The 18,153-nt window shown below is 45.2% G+C and overlaps 1 protein-coding gene across 2 annotated transcripts in view; it reads right to left on the bottom strand.

The window, feature by feature from the left end:
* Dnajc16 (DnaJ heat shock protein family (Hsp40) member C16) overlaps nucleotides 1-18,153 on the bottom strand; it is a 44,527-nt gene that overhangs the window by 6,453 nt on the left and 19,921 nt on the right. For both annotated transcript variants that reach the window (XM_045149726.1, XM_045149727.1), the window contains 7 exons: nucleotides 14,937-15,121; nucleotides 11,313-11,417; nucleotides 9,519-9,677; nucleotides 8,061-8,191; nucleotides 4,549-4,732; nucleotides 1,527-1,709; nucleotides 1,355-1,431 (listed from right to left, as the gene is read on the bottom strand). In XM_045149726.1, coding sequence (XP_045005661.1) covers nucleotides 1,355-1,431; nucleotides 1,527-1,709; nucleotides 4,549-4,732; nucleotides 8,061-8,191; nucleotides 9,519-9,677; nucleotides 11,313-11,417; nucleotides 14,937-15,121 — 1,024 coding nt within the window. The remainder of the gene's footprint in view (nucleotides 1-1,354; nucleotides 1,432-1,526; nucleotides 1,710-4,548; nucleotides 4,733-8,060; nucleotides 8,192-9,518; nucleotides 9,678-11,312; nucleotides 11,418-14,936; nucleotides 15,122-18,153) is intronic.

Below are 18,153 nucleotides of genomic sequence, written 5' to 3'. Positions count from 1 at the left end.
GAGTAAGACCCTACCTCAAAAACAAAGTAAAACAACAAAAAGTTCTATTTCTTCTTGGATTTCTTTTCTTGGATGTCCCTCCTCCATCTCTGTTCAGGACTAGTGTTCAAAGTCTGTTCACCCACAGGCATACATACAGTATTTGAGACTTGCCATTTTATCACGCTGGCTGCGGTGAGACAATGAGAGGACTGCAGATTGACTGGGACCTTGAAGTTCTATCAACTTTGCATGACTTTTCTCTCTTGGGTTTTCGAGATAGGGTCTCTCGTTCTAGCCCAGGTTGACCTGGAATTCACTATGTAGTCTCAAGCTGGCCTCAAGCTCATGGTGATCCTCCTACCTCTGCCTCCCAAGTGCTGGGATTAAAGGTGTGTGCCACCACACCCAGCTTCTTCTTTTCCCTTTTTTTGAGGTAAGCCCAATAGACTGGCCTTTTTAAAAAAAGTATTTTATTTATATATTTATTTGAGAGAGAGAAAGGAACATATATATGTATGTGTGTGTATGTATATATGTATCTTTATATATGTATATATTTATATATATGTGTATATATATGTATGTATGTGTGTGTGTGTGTGTGTATATATATATATATATAGAGAGAGAGAGAGAGAGAGAGAAAGAGAGAGAGCAGGGAGGGAGGGAATATGAATGAGAATGAGAATGAATATGAATGTGCACCACCATGCCTGGCCTCCTACTTGGTTTTTAAGTTCTCTCTGAGATCCATCTTTCCCTATCCCTACAAAAGAAGGGGGTCCTCCTAGGTCTCTTAACATGGACCCTGTGCCTGCTTTATTTATTTCTACACCTCCAAGCACAGGACTTCAATAAATGCCTATTGCTTGAGAAAAGACTACAGATTGGCAGGAACCTGAAGGGATTCCCAAAGGCCAAGGAAGCTAAACTGAGGGTGTACGTAGTACATGCCACAGGACACTTGAGGTTGTTTCTACACCAATGAGATGTGGTACTGGCCTTCAGGAAGGTCTTTACAGAGGGCACGAGTGGGACATCGCTCCTCCTCTAAATCAGAACCAGAACCAGTTCTGCTTCGACACACTAGTCTCCTTAAGTTAGGCCCTGTTAAGTTAGGCCACACATGCCTTGATGGGGACAGTCCCAGCTCTCCTGACTGGGAGGCTAGCAGGAAAGAGCTGGCCAGCAAGTTAAATAGATGAAGTCACTGCAGGAAAGAAAAAGGAATGGCTGTTGGCAACGTGTTAACCTTCTCCTGCTGCTCTGTAAAAGTGTCTACTGCAATCTGAGGAGCTCAGGTGATTTCCAAATGAAGCCTGGTTAAGGCTCTATTAACAGACAAACAGCAAGCCTCGCCATGGCACCATACCAGTTGCTGTGGAACATGCTCTCCCGGAAGTCTGCGAGGTAGTCAGAAGCGGAGTAGAACCACCGGAGGAGAAACACCTATTGGGAGAGAACATGGCAGAGCTCCCCTCAGACCCCGGCTCTGTAAGCGCCGAGCCCTCCAGGTGGTGCATCCTCCCAGGCCCAATGCTCACAGGGGCAAGTTCATCAGTCAGCTCGGGAAGCACAGCTTCGGAGGACAGGAAAGCTGGATCTTTCCGCAGCTGGTCCAGATAACCCAAAAGGGTAAATTTATCATTCTCACTGCCAGTCCAGGGATCTTCCAGGGTTTTAAACACTGCCTTTCCTGCTGTGTTGCGCCTTTCCAAGATAGACACCTGGGAAGAACATAGAAAAGCTGTTAGGGGGTCTCAAAAGTAGCAGGTGTGGGGTCTGAGAGATGGCTTATTAGTCAAGGCACTTGCCTGCAAAGCAAAAGGACTCAGGTTTGATTCCCCAGTATCCATGGTAAAGCCAGAGGCACAAGGTGGTGCATGTATCTGGTACATGTATCTGGAGTTTGTTTGCAGTGGCTGGAGGCCCTGGTGCACCCATCCTCTGCCTCTTTTTGGCTCTCTTAAATAAGTAAATTAAATAAATAAAATATTTAAAAAACAGAAAAGAGGTCTGGAGAGATGGCTCAGTGGTTTAGGTGCTTGCTTGCAAAGCCTAACAGCTTGGGTTCGATTCCCCAGTACCCACACAGAGCCAGATGCATTTGAAGTTCCTTGGTAGTGGCTCAAGGCTCTGGTGCGCTCATTCTCTCTGTCACTCTCTGCTTACAAATAAATAAATACAATTAAAAAAATTTATTTTATTATATTTCTTTGCAAGCAGAGAAAGAGACAGACAGACAGAAGAATGGGTGCACCAGGGCTTCCAGACACTGCAACTGAACTCCAGACACATGTAGGAGTCTCATGTAGGGTCTCCTGCTGGCCTCAAGCTCCTTATGTAGCTGAAGATAATCTTGAACTTTTTATTTGATCATCTTCTTCTTTTTTCGAGGTAGGGTCTCAGTCTAACCCAGGCTGACCTGGAATTCACTATGGTGTCTAAGGGTGGCCTTGAACTCACAGCGATCCTCCTACCTCTGCCTCCTGAGTGCTGGGATTGAAGGCATGTGCCACCATGCCCAGCCAGAAATTGTTATCTTAATTTTTTAAAATTTTAGTTATTTATTTGAGAAAGAGAGAGAGCGAGGGAGAGAGAGGGAGAAAGAATGGGTGTACCAGAGCCTCCAGCCACTGCAAATGAATTCCAGTTGCATGTGTCACCATATGCATCTGTCTTACGTTGGTCCTGGGGAATCAAACCTGGGTCTTTTGACTCTGCAGGCACTAAGCCATCTCTCCAACCCTGGAACTTTATTTTTTTTGGTTTTTTGAGGTAGGGTATCACTCTAGTCCAGGCTGACCTGGAATTCACTATGGAGTCTCAGGGTAGCCTGGAACTCATGGCAATCCTCCTACCTCTGCCTCCCGAGTGCTGGGATTAAAGGCGTGCGCCACCACGCCCAGCAAATTATTATTTTTTGAGATAGGGTATCATTATGTTAGCCTTGAACTCTGAGGCTCAAGAGATGCTCCTGCATGAGCCTCCAAAAAAGAGATAATGTCCCTTCCCCACTTTCTGTTTTTGTTTTTGTTTTTTGAGGTAGGGTCTCACTGTAGCCCAGGCTGACTTGGAACTCACTATGTAGTCTCAGGGTGGCCTTGAACTCATATCCTCCTACTTCTGCTTCCCAAATGCTAGGGTTAAAGACATGACTCACCATGCCCAGCTTCTTTTTGAGACAGGGCTTCATGTAGCTCAGACTGGCCTCAAAATTGCTGATCATCCTGCCTCCACTATTCCCAGAAAATTCTATTATTATTATTATTATTATTTTTGAGGTAAGGTCTCATTCTAGCCCAGGGTGACCTGGTATTCACTCTGTAGTCTCAGGCTGGCCTGGAACTCACAGCAATCCTCCTACCTCAGCCTCCCAAGTGCTGGGATTAAAGGCATGCGCTAACACATGCTTGGCTTAAATGCAATTATTTTTATGGTGACTTTCCAAAGCTTTTGTTAAAAATTAAAACTCCTACAAAAAAGATGAGAAAGTCGGGCATGGTGGCGCACGCACTTGAGAGGCAGAGGTAGGAGGATCGCTGTGAGTTCAAGGCCACCCTGAGACTACATAGTGAATTTCAGGTCAGCCTGGGCCAGAGTGCAACCCTAACTAGAAAAACAAAAAAATGAACAACAACAACAAAAAAAATTAAAGCTCCTATCATGGGATATGGTTTATAATTATGGAAGTTGTCAATAAAACAATATTTAAAAAAAAAAAATTAAAACTCCCAAGCCAGCCATGGTGGCACATGCCTTTAATCCCAGTACTTGGGAGGCAGAGGCAGGAAAATCACTGTGAGTTGAAGGCCACCCAAGAATATAGAATGAATTCCAGGTAAACCTGGACTAGAGTAAGACCCTACCTTGAAAAACCAAAAAAAAAAAAAAGAAAAAAGAAAGTGAAATTAAAGCTCCTTTTCCTGCCCCCCTCCAACAGACTTCATTTCATCATATACTGTCTGATTTGATGAGTTAGCATTATAATTAAGGAAACCTTGGTTTGCAGAGGGTTTTTCCATGGTTACAAAAATGACAACATAGCAGGAGAAGGCTAATGGCTGTTTTTTCTTTTTTGTGTGCTGGGATGGAAGCCGAGCTTGTGCATGCTAGGCAAGCACTCTATTGCTGAACTGTAGCCCCACGAGAGGAACTTCATGCCTCTGGAAGGCAGGGAAGGAAGGAGTGATCACTCAGACAATGTGAAAGGGCACAAGGGGAGACAATGCCAGGGTGTATTATCAGTGGCCTGAGATTGGGAAAATCTAGCATCCTGATCCCTGATGAGCTGGAGGAGAAGGTGGGTACACTTCAGCTTCTCGCACAGAGGCAGCCAAGATGGCTCAGCTGAGAGGGGCAGGACTGGAGGGCAAGAGGCCGAGCCCACATCTGAGAAGTACCATGGCCATAAGAAAAACTGCTGTCTGAGTAGGCTTTCCCACAGAACTCAGAGGTTTCCAGACTTCTGGTCTCTGTACTCAGCAGTCCCAAGACAGAAGGAACAAGAACTGATGGCCAGGGGCTGGTGAGTAGCCTAGGGATAGGAGAAGGTCTGTGGCTCACCGCTGATTGCCCTTGAAACGCCTCGCTGTCTGGTAGTAATGTGCTGGCAAACTCCTGCTGTCGGTTGCTGTAGACATGCACGAACCTCACCGTGTCTTGTGTGTTTGCCAGGGCAAAGGACAGGAAGGCCTCAAAAGGCTTGCTCAACTTGCTAGCTTCGGCAGTCAGTAAAACCACACAATACCTGCATGGAACAAGACAGAAGGTTCTACAAGCAGTCCTAGGGCCAGGCCAGGACCTGCAGTCAATCGGTGAATGTACTTATATAACAAAATCCATTGTCTCCAGGGAGGACACTTGTAAGTCATGAATGACCTGCTCCTTTTCTAGACCAGTGATGTTTTTACCAAACCAAACCCCTTTATGGCATTTAGAACTTTGGGGGGTGGGGGAATAAATTATCTATTATGTAGCCCAGGTTAGCTTTGAACTTGGGATCCTCTTGCCCTCAGCATCATGAGTGCTGGGATTGCGGGTGTGTACTACTATGCTCAACCTTGGACTTGCTTTTAAGGCATTGGTCACTGGATCCCTGAGGCAAGAGGGCCATTTAGAAGCCAACAGATGACATTTGTCCCAGTTTATACCCCACAGGGTAGACTGCTTGAATCCATCCTAGGCAAGAAGTGACAGAGTCTCATTATGAAGGGGCTTCCTTCACAAGGTTCTAATGGAAGCCCAGACATTTGTTAATTCTCCCAAACATTTACTGAGCACTTATCTTTATGTCCAGACAATACTTTTGCCCTCATTCCAATGAGAAAACTGACATATAAAAATATGTATCATAATAAGTAATGAAAAATGCTATGAGAAAAAAAGAAGAGAAAGGGAAAGAGAGAGGCCAGTGTGGGATGGAAGTCACATTCATTAGATAGGTCTGTTAGAGAAATGTCACCCAAGAAGGTTGATTTGGGCAGAGATGTGAATTAAGTGTACCATCAGAGGAAATGAGGACTGAGCATTCCAGGCAGAGAAGAGACTGGAGAAGGAGAGTGACTCATCTGGTTTAGGTTTGTAAAAAATCTCCCTCAGCCCCAGCAGCAAATGAGCGGACTAGAAGTATGGGGGTGGGAGGGGAGCAGAGACCCCCCCCCCAAGGGAGATGATGGAGGCCTACTCAAAAGTCACAATGGTTAAAAGCGAGTTGTGTGTAGATTTGGGATTTGTTTTGAGTTATAAAAACAGTGTGCTTAGGCTGGAGAGATGGCTTAGTGGTTAAGGCAATTGCTTGCAAAGGCTAACAACTGAGTTTGATTCCCCAGTACCCATGTAAAGCCAGATGCACAAAGTGGCTCATCTGGAATTTGTGGTGGTTAGAGGCCCTTGTAGGCCTAGTCTCTTTCTTCTATCTCTCTCTGCTTATAAATAAAATTAAAAAAAAAAAAAGCAACAATAGTCTGTTGGCTATGGTAGCTCATGTCTGTAGATCCCAGCACTCAGGAGGCCAAGACAGGAGAACTGTCATGAGTTCTTAGGCTACACAGCAAGAGCCTGCCCCAACAAAACAAAAACTGGCCGGGGGTGGTGGTGCATGCCTTTAATCCCAGCATTTAGGAGGCAGAAGTAGGGGGAATCACCATGAGTTCAAGGCCACCCTGAGACTACAAAGTGAAATCCAGGTCAGCCTGAGCTACAGACCCTACCTCAAAAAAATAAAAAAGGGGATGCATAGATCACTTAGCAGTTAAGTCATGTGCCTGCAAAATCAAAGGATTCCAGTTCGATTCTCCAGGATCCATGTAAGCCAGATACACAAGGGGGGGGGGACATGCATCTGGAGTTTGTTTGCAGTCGCTGGAGGCCCTGGTATGCCCATTCTCTCCTTCTCTTTCTATCAAATACATAAATAAATAAATAAAATATATTAAACAAAAAACAAAACAAAACAAAAAAACCCTCCCGGGGTTGGAGAGATGGCTTAGTGGTTAAGCTCTTGCCTGTGAAGCCTAAGGACCCTGGTTCTAGGCTCGATTCCCCAAGACCCACATAAGCCAGATACACAAGGTGGCACATGTATCTGGAGTTCGTTTGCAGTGGTTGGAGGCCCTGGTGCGTCCATTCTCTCTCTGTGTCTTTTTGTCTGTCGCTCTCAAAAAAAAAAAGCCTTCCAATCTTTTCCCCATAATAATCCTCCTTGTTCAGGATAGTTCCTTAAATCTATTTAAAGTCTTTTCTTGGCCTGGAGAGATGCCTTACCAGTTAACGTGTTTGCCTGCAAAGCGGACCCAGGCTCAATTTTCCAGTACCCACATAAAGACAGATGCACAAGGTGGCGCATGTGTCTACAGTTAGTTTGCAGCAGCTAGACCCCTTGGTATGCCCCTTCTCTCTCTCTCTTTATCTACCTCTTTCTCTGTCTCACTCTTTTTCTCAAATAAATAAAAAAAATATTCATTTGAAGTCTTTTCTTTCTTTTCTCTTAGATTGGAAAAGCCTGGAAACATAGGACAGTTTCTTATTTTGAAACAATACTTTGGTTCTATTTTCTAAGTACATGAACAATATTCAAGCCAGGCCTGGTGGTGCCTGCCTAAAATCCCAGTTACTGGAGAGACTGAATCAGGAACATGAAAAATTCAGCCTGGGCAATTTAGTGAGACCTTCCCTTTAAAAAACAAAATAGCTGGGTGTAGTGGCTCACGCCTTTAATCCCAGCTCTCTAGAGGCAGAGGTAGGAGGACCACTGTGAATTCGAGGCCACCCTGAGACTACATAGTGAATTCTAGATCAGCCTGAGTTAGAGTGAGACCCTACCTCGAAAAACCAAAAAATAAAAATAAAAATAAAAAGACTGGGTATATAGCTTAGTGATGAGGAAAAAGAAAGCCATGTCCAGATAACTTTTTTTTTTTTTTAAGATTTAGTGAGATTTTGTTAGATGACAGAACATAAGGGAGGGAAAGTGGGGAAAGTACAGAGAGTGCTTACCCATGAGAAGGCAGGAGTGGGGTAAAGTCCCCCACCCGATAACTTTTTTTTTTTGAGGTAGTGTCTCGCTCTAGCCCAGGCTGACCTCAAACTCATGGCTATCCTACTACCTCTGCCTCCCGAGTGCTGGGATTAAAGGCAGATAACTTTTATAAATGAAATTAACTCTGAGTGTCATGCATTTCCAGATTTTAGACTCTGTATCACAACCTTCCACACACCTATGTGTATAGGCTTAGCCTTTCAATTACCACTAAGTATTATACCACATCTTCTCTGTGCCCTCTGCTCCCACTGTTTATCTAAGCCCCCAGAGACAGGCCCAAGGGGAATGCTCTGAGGGGAATAACTACCAGCCTCCTGGCTTCATTAAGGGACTTAGTCTCTGGACACTGGGCTGCAGCCTACCATCTCTCAGGCCTGTGCATATATATGTATATATTTTAGGGTTCTTCCAGGGTCAGGCTAGCAATCCAGCAATGTGGTGGTAAGGCTCACTGGACCAGTATACGCCCTTCCCCCTCAGAGTGGAGGTTCAGCTGCCCTGTTGAAGAGCCAGAGGCAGAGGCTCCAGGTCTTACTTCCTTTGTCGATGAGAGCGCTTCACGGGGCAGAGCTCGTGGAACAACTTCTGGCTGGTGAGCCGGGCTGCCAGCAGATACTTGTTCTGGGTGATGAAGTCCTCAATGACCTGTTTCTTCAGCCCTCGAGCCTGGGGGACACGAAGAAGCACCTGGCTTGCATTCGGTTTCAAATGCAAGCAGCTGACTTACAAGCTTAATGAAACCAGTCATTCTGATGAAAGCACCATCACAGGTAAGAGACACCCATCTAAACACATGAAGCTATGCAGGTCAGATCAGCAATGTAGGGAACAGGTTTTTTGCTATGTGGATTCAATAAATTGAAGCACTTTAAGTTTAGTGGCTTAGATCCACCAATCACCTTTGGCTTAGAACTGATGTATCTTTCTATCCTTTTTTGTTTGTTTGTTTTTTCGAGGCTCACTGTAGCCCAGGCTGACTTGAAATTCACTATGTAGTCTCAGGGTGGCCTCAAACTCATGGTGATCCCCCTACCTCTGCCTCCCGAGTGCTGGGATTAAAGGCGTGTGCCACCACACCTGGCTTTTTTTTTTTTGGTTGGGGGTAGGGTCTTGCTCTACCCCAGGCTGACCTGGAATTCACTCTGTAGTCTCAGGCTGGCCTCGAACTCATGGCAATCCTCCTACCACTGCCTCCTGAGTGCTGAGATTAAAGGCATGTGCCACCACACCTAGCTCCTCCCATCTTTTGAGACAGGGTCTCCCTATGTAGCCCAGGGTAGACTCAAATTCTCCTGCCTCAGACTCCCAAAGGCTAGGACTATAGGTAGACACTATGCTAAGTAGAGGTAAAATATTCCTTTAAGTGAAGGAAAATTATGTCAGATTGAAAAAAAAAAAATGGCTGGGCTTGGTGGTGCATGCCTTTAGTCCTAGCAATTGGGAGGCTGAAGTAGGAGGATCACCATGAGTTCAAGGCCAGCCTGGGCTAGTGTGAGACCCTGCATCAAGAAGACCAAACACCACTATCACTAACCCTTCTTCTTTTGTGAGGCAGGGTCTCATTCTACCCTAGGCTGGCTCAAATTCATGGAGACCCTCCTACTTCACAGCCTCCTGAGTACTGGGGCCAAAAGTATGAGCCAGGGACTGGGCTGACGGCTCAGCACTTAAAGGTACTTTCCTACAAAGCTTGCTAGCCTGGGTTTGATTCTCCAGTACCACGAAACCTAGATGCACAAGTAGAATGTCTGTAGTGGCAAGAGGCCCTGGTGCACCCATTCTCTCTCCCTCTCCAATAAAAAAAAAAAAAAAAAAAAAATTTAAGAAAGCATGAGTCAGTATGCCTGACTTCCAAGCACTTATTTGTAAATTCTGTGCATTAGTAGGAAGAAACAGCAGTGAGTTTCTCCTCCCCACCAGTGGTCTGTTCAGTGTTGCTGCACGTTTACATGAAGGCTGGAGATAAAATGAAGGTTTGCGATGAGGCACACACCTGGATCACATCAGCTGGCTTGGTTATGTGCTCTTTAAAGATGAGGATTGTAGGGACGTAGACATTGACGTTGTACTGCCTGGTCATCTCTTCTGCCCCTCTCAAGCCGACATATACATATCCAAATGATAAATAATCTTTGTAGGCAAATGCCGTCAGCTGTGAGGGTGTAACAGAGGAAGAAAGTGAAACAGAGGCTGATACAAGCCCACTACCCTTGCATACCTCCAGAGAGTTCGGTATCCTAGGCACAACACCTGTACCGACAAAAGTAATCACAACTAAGTATTTCAGAGGCAAAGCAAAACACGGTCACTGTATCGAAATGTGGCCTGGGTGTGAGGCATAGAATGCTGAGGGAATTATCTGCACCCATGGGACACTCTTCCTCTCCACCTCATGTCATAGTGAGAAGTGTTCTGAATAAAGCAAAACAAACAGGTCACTGAAATGTGCAGTATGGGGTGCCACCAAAGGGCAAGTGCCAGGTCAGAGTGGCTGTGGTGGGACCGCATCATTGCCATGCCGCAGCGAGCCCCTGGGTAGGTTGTAGGACCACCATGAGCCTAGTGTGCTGGTCTCTGAAATACAGTATCCCTCTCACTCATCTGCCCCGACACCATGTGTGAAAAGCACTTGGGTGGTCACATAATGCATCAGGCCGCAGATGTACTCAGTGGAGGGGGAGGGGAGTACAACTTCTGTTCTTCAAGATTTTTTTTTTTTTGTTTTTCAAAGTAGTCTCTTGCCTTAGCCCAGGCTGACCTGGAATTCACTACATAGTCTCAGGGTGGCCTTGAACTCACTACAATCCTCCTACCTCTACCTCCCGAGTGCTGGGATTAAAGGCATGTACTACCAGACCCAGCAAAACTTGTTTTACATATACATGATACATACAGCACAAAGATATTGATACGTATTTTAGTGTGCCTATGTCTTTACTATGACCATCACATGAAATCAGGTATGAAATTTTCCACTTGTGGTATGATGTCCATGGTTGAGAATTTCCAGTTTGGATTATTTTTTAAATTAGGGACACTCAAATTCAACTTCTAAAAAAGACAGGCTACACGTTTCAACTCAGAGTTTTCTTTTTAATTTTATTTATTATTTATTTGAGAGTGTGAGAACAGGCAGATAGAGAGAATGGGCACACCAGGGTCTCCAACCAATGCAAACAAATTCTAGACACATGTGCTACCTTATGCATCTGGCTTTATGTGGGTACTAGGGAACTGAACCCAGGTTGGTAGGCTTTCCAGGCAAGCACCTTAACCACTGAGCCATTTCTCCAACTCACAGATTTTCTTTCTCTCTCTCTCTCTCTCTCTCTCCCTCCCTCTCTCTCTCTCTTTCTTTCTTTCTTTCGGTTTTCCAAGGTAGGGTCTCACTCTAGCTCAAGCTGACGTGGATTTCACTATGTATCCTCAGGGTGGCCTCAAACTCACGACAATCCTCCTACCTCTGCCTCCTGAGTGTTGGCATTAAAGGCGTGCACCACCACACCCAGCTCCAGAGTTTACTTTCTACTGAGAAGAGACCATTCTCCCAGCATATGAGTACCTTATATACTGGACTGGAGAGATTTCTCAGTGGTTAAAGGCACTTGCTGGAAAAGCCTACTGGCTCGGGTTCAATTCCCTAGCACCCACGTAAAGCCAGATGCACAAAGTGGAGCATGGGTCTGGAGTTCATTTGCATAAGTAAGAAGTCTTGGTGACCATTCTCTCTCCCCCTCTATCTCTCTTTCTTAAATAAGTAAGTCAATAAATAAATAATAAAGAATACCTTGTATAACAGTGGTACAGAAGTCCCCTGGTCAAATAGAAGGACATGAGGTTTATTTTCTTGCTGCCAGCCAGAGAGGAACCGGACATAATTCTTATTTGTAACCTGAAATCGAAAATCAAATGTTAGTTTCAATGTTTTATTATTAAGGACTTCACAATCCTATCTGAAACAGTTACTGAAGTTTTTTTTTTTTTTTTTTTTCTTTTTGGTTCTTTGAGATAGGGTCTCATTCTAGCTGACTGACCTGAAATTCACTCTGTAGTCTCAGGGTGGCCTCGAACTCATGGTGATCCTCCTACGTCTGCCTCCTGAGTGCTGGGGATTAAAGGCACGCCTGGCTTGAAGCGAACTTTTAAGGTGGTTCCTGCCTTTTTTAAAATTTTTTTATTACTGTTTTCGAGGTAGGATCTCACTCTAGCCCAGCCTGACCTGGAACTCACTCTGTAGTCCCAGGCTGGCCTTAAACTCATAGCAATCCTCCTACTTCTGCTTCCCAAGTGCTGGGATTACAGGTGTGTGCCACCATGCCTGGCAACACTTGCTTTTTTGTTTTTGTTTTTGAAGGCAGAGTAGCTCAGGCTGACCTGGAATTCACTATGTAGTCGTAGGGTGGCTTCAAACTCGTGGTGATCCTACCTCTGCCTCCTGAATGCTAGGATTAAAGGTATGCACCACCACACTGGCATACTTACTCTTTTTTTTTTTTTTTTTAGAATTTTTAAAAACACATTTTATGTATTTGAGAGAGAGAAAGAAGCAGAGAGAGAGAGAGAGAGAAAGAGAGAGAGAATAGGTGCACCAGGGCCTCAAGCCACTACAAACGACTTCCAGACGCATGCATCCCCCTTGTGCATCTGGCTTATGTGGATCCTGAAGACCAAACTGGGATCCTTTGGCTTTGCAGGCAAATGCATTAACCACTAAGCCATCTCTCCAGCCCTGCACTTGCTCTTTTGACCAGCTGAAGTGAAAACAATGTAGCCTGTGCCATCTATACATTCCATTATTTTACTTACTGCCATCTAAATTATTACTTGTGTGTGTACATGTGTGCATGCGAGAGCATACCCACATATGCACAGATGCCAGAGGCTGACATCGAGCACTTTCCTCTCTATTTACTGAGGCAGGGTCTCTCATTTGAGCCCAGAGCTTGCTGATTCAACTAGTTGAGCTGGCCAGCCTGCTCTGGGGGTTTGCCGCCATGTGCTGGGCTAACAGGCAGACCCACCTGGCATTTACATGGTGCTGGGGATCTGAACACTTGTCCTTGTACTTGCATAGCAAGTGCTTTATCCACTAAGCCACCTTCCCAGTCTTAAAATTGTTACTTTTTTCATTTGTCTTTAAATATTCCTGAGGGCCAGGTGTGGTGGCGCAGGCCTTTAATCCCAGCACTTGCGAGGCAGAGGCAGGAGGATCGCCATGAGTTCGAGGTCACCCTAAGACTACACTGTGAATTCCATGTCAGCCTGGGCTAAAGTGAGACCCTACCTCGGAAAACAAACAAAAAAATTCCTGAGGATCTGGAGAGATTGCTCAGCAGTTAAAAGGCGCTTGCTTGCAAAGCCTGCTGGCCTGAGTTCAATTCCCCAGGACCCACATAAAGCCAGATGCAGAAAGTGACACATGCACCTGGAGTTTATCTGCAGTAGTAAGAGACCCTGGTAGGCCCATATTATCTCTCTCAAGTAAATCAATAAAAATAGTAAAATAGGACTGGAGAGAAGGCTTAGCAGTTAAGGCACGTGCTTGCGAAGCCTAAGGAACCATGTTCTATTTTCCAGATCCCACGTTAGCCAGAGGTGAAGCAAGTGCAAGGTCTCACATGCCCACTAGGTGGCGCAAGCATCTGGAGTTTGATTGCAGTGGCTGAGGCTCTGGAGTGCCAATTCTCTCTCTTAAAAAAAAAATTAAAATAGCTGGGCATGGTGACACACGCCTTTAATCCCAGCACTAGGGAGGCAGAGGTAGAAGGATTACTGTGAGTTCAAGGCCACCCTGACACTACATACTGAATTCCAGGTCAGCCTGGGCTAGAGTGAAACCCTATCTCACAAAACCAAAATAAGGGCTGGAGAGATGGCTTAGCGGTTAAGCGCTTGCCTGTGAAGCCTAAGGACCCCGGTTTGAGGCTCGGTTCCCCAGGTCCCACGTTAGCCAGATGCACAAGGGGGCGCATGCGTCTGGAGTTCGTTTGCAGAGGCTGGAGGCCCTGGCGCGCCCGTTCTCTATCTGTCTTTCTCTCTGTGTCTGTCGCTCTCAAATAAATAAATAAATAAATAAAATGAATAGAAATAACATAAAAAAAAACCAAAATAAAAAAAATCAAAAAATATTCCTGAGAACAAATTAAAAACATGGAAAAAGCTGGGTATGGTGGCTTATGCCTTCAGTTCCAGAACTTGGGAGGCTGAGGTAGGATGGTCATGGGGAGTTCGAGGCCAGCTTGGTATACATAATGGGTACATAATTTTGCAGACCAAAACACCAAAACCAAACCAAAACAAAATTCAAAACAAAACTAAGATGCTCTCTGACCTTTTAAGCTAACCTCTACTCCAGCAAACATTTCTCCTGTGGATACGGACACTGGCAGGGCAGGCTGGGACAGGGTGTGTAAAACATGGTGGACACATGTGCATGCATCCTCTCTGTTACTACTGACAGGGTGAATTACTGAAAGCTAATTAAGAGTCCTTCCCTGATCCTAACGTACTTGAATGAAAAGCAAAAAAAGAAAAAAAAAAAAAAAACCGAATGTAGTTAGACACAAAAACAGTACTCTGCTTGGCTTCCTTAGCTTAAGCTAGTCTCTGTGAAACTCTACAATATTGTCACATCACTAAACTTGAAAAATTCCTAAAATAACTTCTGGCTTAATCAATCGAGTGTTTTCTTTTTTTAAAAAGAATATTTATTTATTTGAGAGCCGGGGGTGGTGGCGCACGCCTTTAATCCCAGCACTTGGGAGGCAGAGGTAGGAGGATTGCCGTGAGTTCGAGGCCACCCTGAGACTACATAGTGAATTCCAGGTCAGCCTGGGCTAGAGTGAGACCCTACCTCAAAAAACCAAAAAAAAAAAAAAAAAAAAATTATTTATTTGAGAGACAGAAAGAACAGATGAGCCATGGTCTCCAGGCAATTCAAACAAACTCCAGATACACGTGCCACCCTGTGCGTCTGGTCTCATGGGGGTATTGGGGAATCAAATTTGGGTTCTTGGGCTTTGTAGGCAAGTGCCTTAAATGCTGCACTATCAGCCCGGATCTAGTGTTTTCTACAGATATGACTGTTACATGTACTATCAAATGCAATTTGTTTTGTTTCCAAACGCAACCAAATCTGAATATTTTCGTAAGAGTAGATTCATGAGCTGAAAATGCTATGATGTGACTAAAAATTTGTTTTTTTAGGAAACAGTGGCTTACAGCTCAGATTCCTGTGATGGTAAAATCTTCAAGCCTCTCTTTCACCGTCTCTGCAGGATTCATCTAAATGGTTTAGTGTGTGTAATTAATTGACTCATCTTGACTGCTCAAAATGAAAGTCAGCGAGTGGGTTACAAGTAAAATTCAGGTAGCGAGCAGCCTACCTCCTTGTCCACATACACTCACTCACCTTCTCCACCAAGTTCCCTGGCAGAAGACTTTCGACGAACTGCCGGAGATTCTCCCGGACAACTGCGTTGTGGAAGAAGGAGACTTTCCCGTTTATGATTCCCAGGATGGATGGGGTGCTGTGTGCTCCCAAGTGATGGGCCAGGCGTCTTTCATACCCAGCATGGACGACACCAATTCCCACCCCTAAAAAGCATGGAAAAACTGCGTGAAGCCTTTTGTGTCTCTGTGACAGGTGGGAAAAATGCTGAAGTCATTTTGCAGTGTAAAATTAAAACCACCTGAGTTGGAGATGATACTTTTTTTTTTTTTTTACTATTATTACATGTTTGGAATTCTACACTGGTCAGTTTTCCTGGAAAACAGTTTGGCAATATTTATCAAGAATTTCATGGGGCTGGAAAAATGGTTCAGTTGTTAAAGGCATTTGCTTACAAAGCCTGGCAGCCTAGGTTCAATTCTCCAGTACCCACATAAAGCCAAATGCACAGGAAACCCTGGCACTCCCATTCTCTCTCTCTTCCTGTCTCCTTGCAAATAAATAATAAAAAAAAGAAAATGCCGGGTGTGGTGGTGCATGCCTTTAATCCCAGCACTTGCGAGGCAGAGGTAGGATCACCATGAGTTCAAGGTCATCCTGAGAGTACATAATGAATTCCAGGCCAATCTGGACTAGAGTGAAACCCTACCTTGAAAAACAAAATAAAAAATAATATTTTTTTAAAAAGCCAGGCATAGTGGCACGCACCTTTAATCCCAGCACTCGGGAGGCAGAGGTAAGAGGATCACCATGAGTTCATGGCCACCTTGAGACTCTATAGGTAATTCCAGGCCAGCCTGGGCTAGAGCAAGACCCCCCTTTAAAAAAACAAAAATAAATAAATAAAAAGAGAAACATTTTCTCACTGCCACATGCCTTTAATCCCAGCATTTGGGAAGCTGAGGCAGGATCAGCCATGAGTTTGAGGCCAGCGTGGGTTACACAGTGAGTTCTAGATCAGTGTGGGCTAGAGCGAGACAGTCTTTAAAAAAAAAAAAAAAAAACCCTCAACAAACATCTCTGGGCTGTTTACTGGACTTCTCAAGCTTTCCAAACTGAACTCCTGGATCCTTCCACAGCCTGCTTCACACCTGCCTCTCATTTTAACTATGACACCTCCATCCCTCAGGTCAACACTGAGGCACCATTCTTCTCTCCCTCACACCGTTCCATGGCTCCTTCTCTTGATCCTTTTTCTGTCCATATTCTCTCTCCTTCCTTCTGATCTTTTACTTTTTGGTTTTTGAGGTAGGGTCTCGCTCCAACCCGGCTGACCTGGAATTCACTATGTAGTCCCAGGCTGGACTCAAAACTCACAGGAGGTTACCTTGGCCTCCCAAATGCTGGGATCAAAGGTGTGTGCCACTACACCTGGCTTCTGTGACCTTTTTGTAAAATTTTAGTTACTTATGAGAAAGGAGGTCTATATGGGCACACAAAGGCTTTTTCCTGATGCAAACTCCAGAGGCATCACCAATTTGTGTATCTGGCTTTGTGTGGATACTGAGGAATTGAACCTGGGCTAGCAGGCTTTACAAGCAAATGCCTCTAACTACTAAGCCATCTTCTAAACCCGACTCTGATCTTGTTTTGAGCTGTAGCTCAGGATGGCCTTGAACTCATTATGTAGTCAAGGATGACCTTGAACTCTTGATCCTCTTGCCTCTGGCTTCCCAGGTAAATGCTGGGATTACAGGTGTGTGTCACGACAACTGGCTTCCTCACCTTGCCTGGGTGCTAGTGACTCACCGGTCTCCATTGCGCTTTGTGGTGGTCTGGTTCGGGTGTCCCCCATAATCTTAGGCATTCAGAATGCTGGGTTCCCAGCTGATATAGATTTGGGAATTAATGCCTCCTGGAGGAAGTGTATTGTTGGGGTCAGGCTTATGGGGGTTATAGCCAGTTTCCCTGTGCCAGTATTTTGCACTCTCTCCTGTTGCTGTTGTCTATCTGATGCTGCCCAGGAGGTGATGTCCACCCTCTGCTCATGCCATCATTTTCTACTGCCATTATGGAGCTTCCCCTCAAGTCTGTAAGCCAAAATAAACCTTTTTTTCTCCACAAGCTGCTCTTGGTCTGGTGTTTTCTGCCAGCAATGTGATCCTGACTGCAACACTCCTTGCCCCAAACCCTGTACTCACTTTACTCACAATAAAACCCACAGTCTGCAAAAAGGTCCACAGGACCGTCTGTGATGTGGTCCTGGCTCCTTCCCTACTCATCCTCTCCCCTCCCTCAGTGTGCCCCTGGTCCACAGCATTCATAGTCTTCTCGGGGCATGTGGGGGTGCTACTGTCTCAAGACCTTGGCACTGGCACACTTCTGTCTCCATACCTGTCACCTTCACCAACTTCAGGTGCTGCTCTATGAAGCTTACATTAGACCCATATTTATTAGCAAGCACCTTTAACTGTTGAGTTTAACATCTCCCCTGCCCCAGACCCATGTTTAAAGCTATGTCCTCTACATGCAGGGTCCTGCATGCCCTCCTCATTTTCCCTCCTTCCAGAGCTTACTGTGTTCACAGTTGTGCTGGAGCCTGAATCCAGGGCTTTGGGTACATTCTACCTCTGAGCCACACTCAGCCCTGCTTTTACTGCCCTCTTTTAAAAAGAACAAATTATTTATTTGCACATATGCACATCAGGGTCTCTGGCCTGCAAATGATATTACACTTGATCTTAGCCAAAAGGCTGATGTGGTGGTTTGATTAAGGTGTCCCCATAAACTTAGGTGTTCTGAATGCTAGGTCCCCAGCTGATGGAGAATTGGGCATTGAAGCCTCCTGGAAACAGTGTATTTTTAGGGGTGGGTTTATGGATGTTGCAGCCAGCTTCCTCTTGTCAGTGTCTGGCACACTCTCCTGTTGCTGTCATCCATCTGATGTTGGCCAGAAGGTAAAGTCCACTCTCTGCTCATACCATTGTTTTCCCTGTCACCATGGAGCTTCCCCTTGAGTCTGTAGGCCAAACTAAACCCTTTTTCCCCCACAAGCTGCTCTTCGCCAGGTGTTTTCTGCCGGTGGTGTGACCCTGACTGCAACAATAAAGTTGGGACCTAGAAGTGGGGTCACTGCTGCGAGAACCCTGACTCTGCGGCTTTGGCCTTTTGGAACTGCTTTGCAGGAGGGTATGGACAGACTGGAAACCTTGGCCTAAGAGACGCCTTGCAGTGCTGT

This window comes from Jaculus jaculus, chromosome 5, assembly GCF_020740685.1.
Source record: "Jaculus jaculus isolate mJacJac1 chromosome 5, mJacJac1.mat.Y.cur, whole genome shotgun sequence".
Taxonomy (NCBI): Eukaryota; Metazoa; Chordata; class Mammalia; order Rodentia; family Dipodidae; genus Jaculus; species Jaculus jaculus.
Note: the sequence above shows the minus strand (reverse complement) of the source record. Positions and strands in the feature narration are given on the sequence as shown.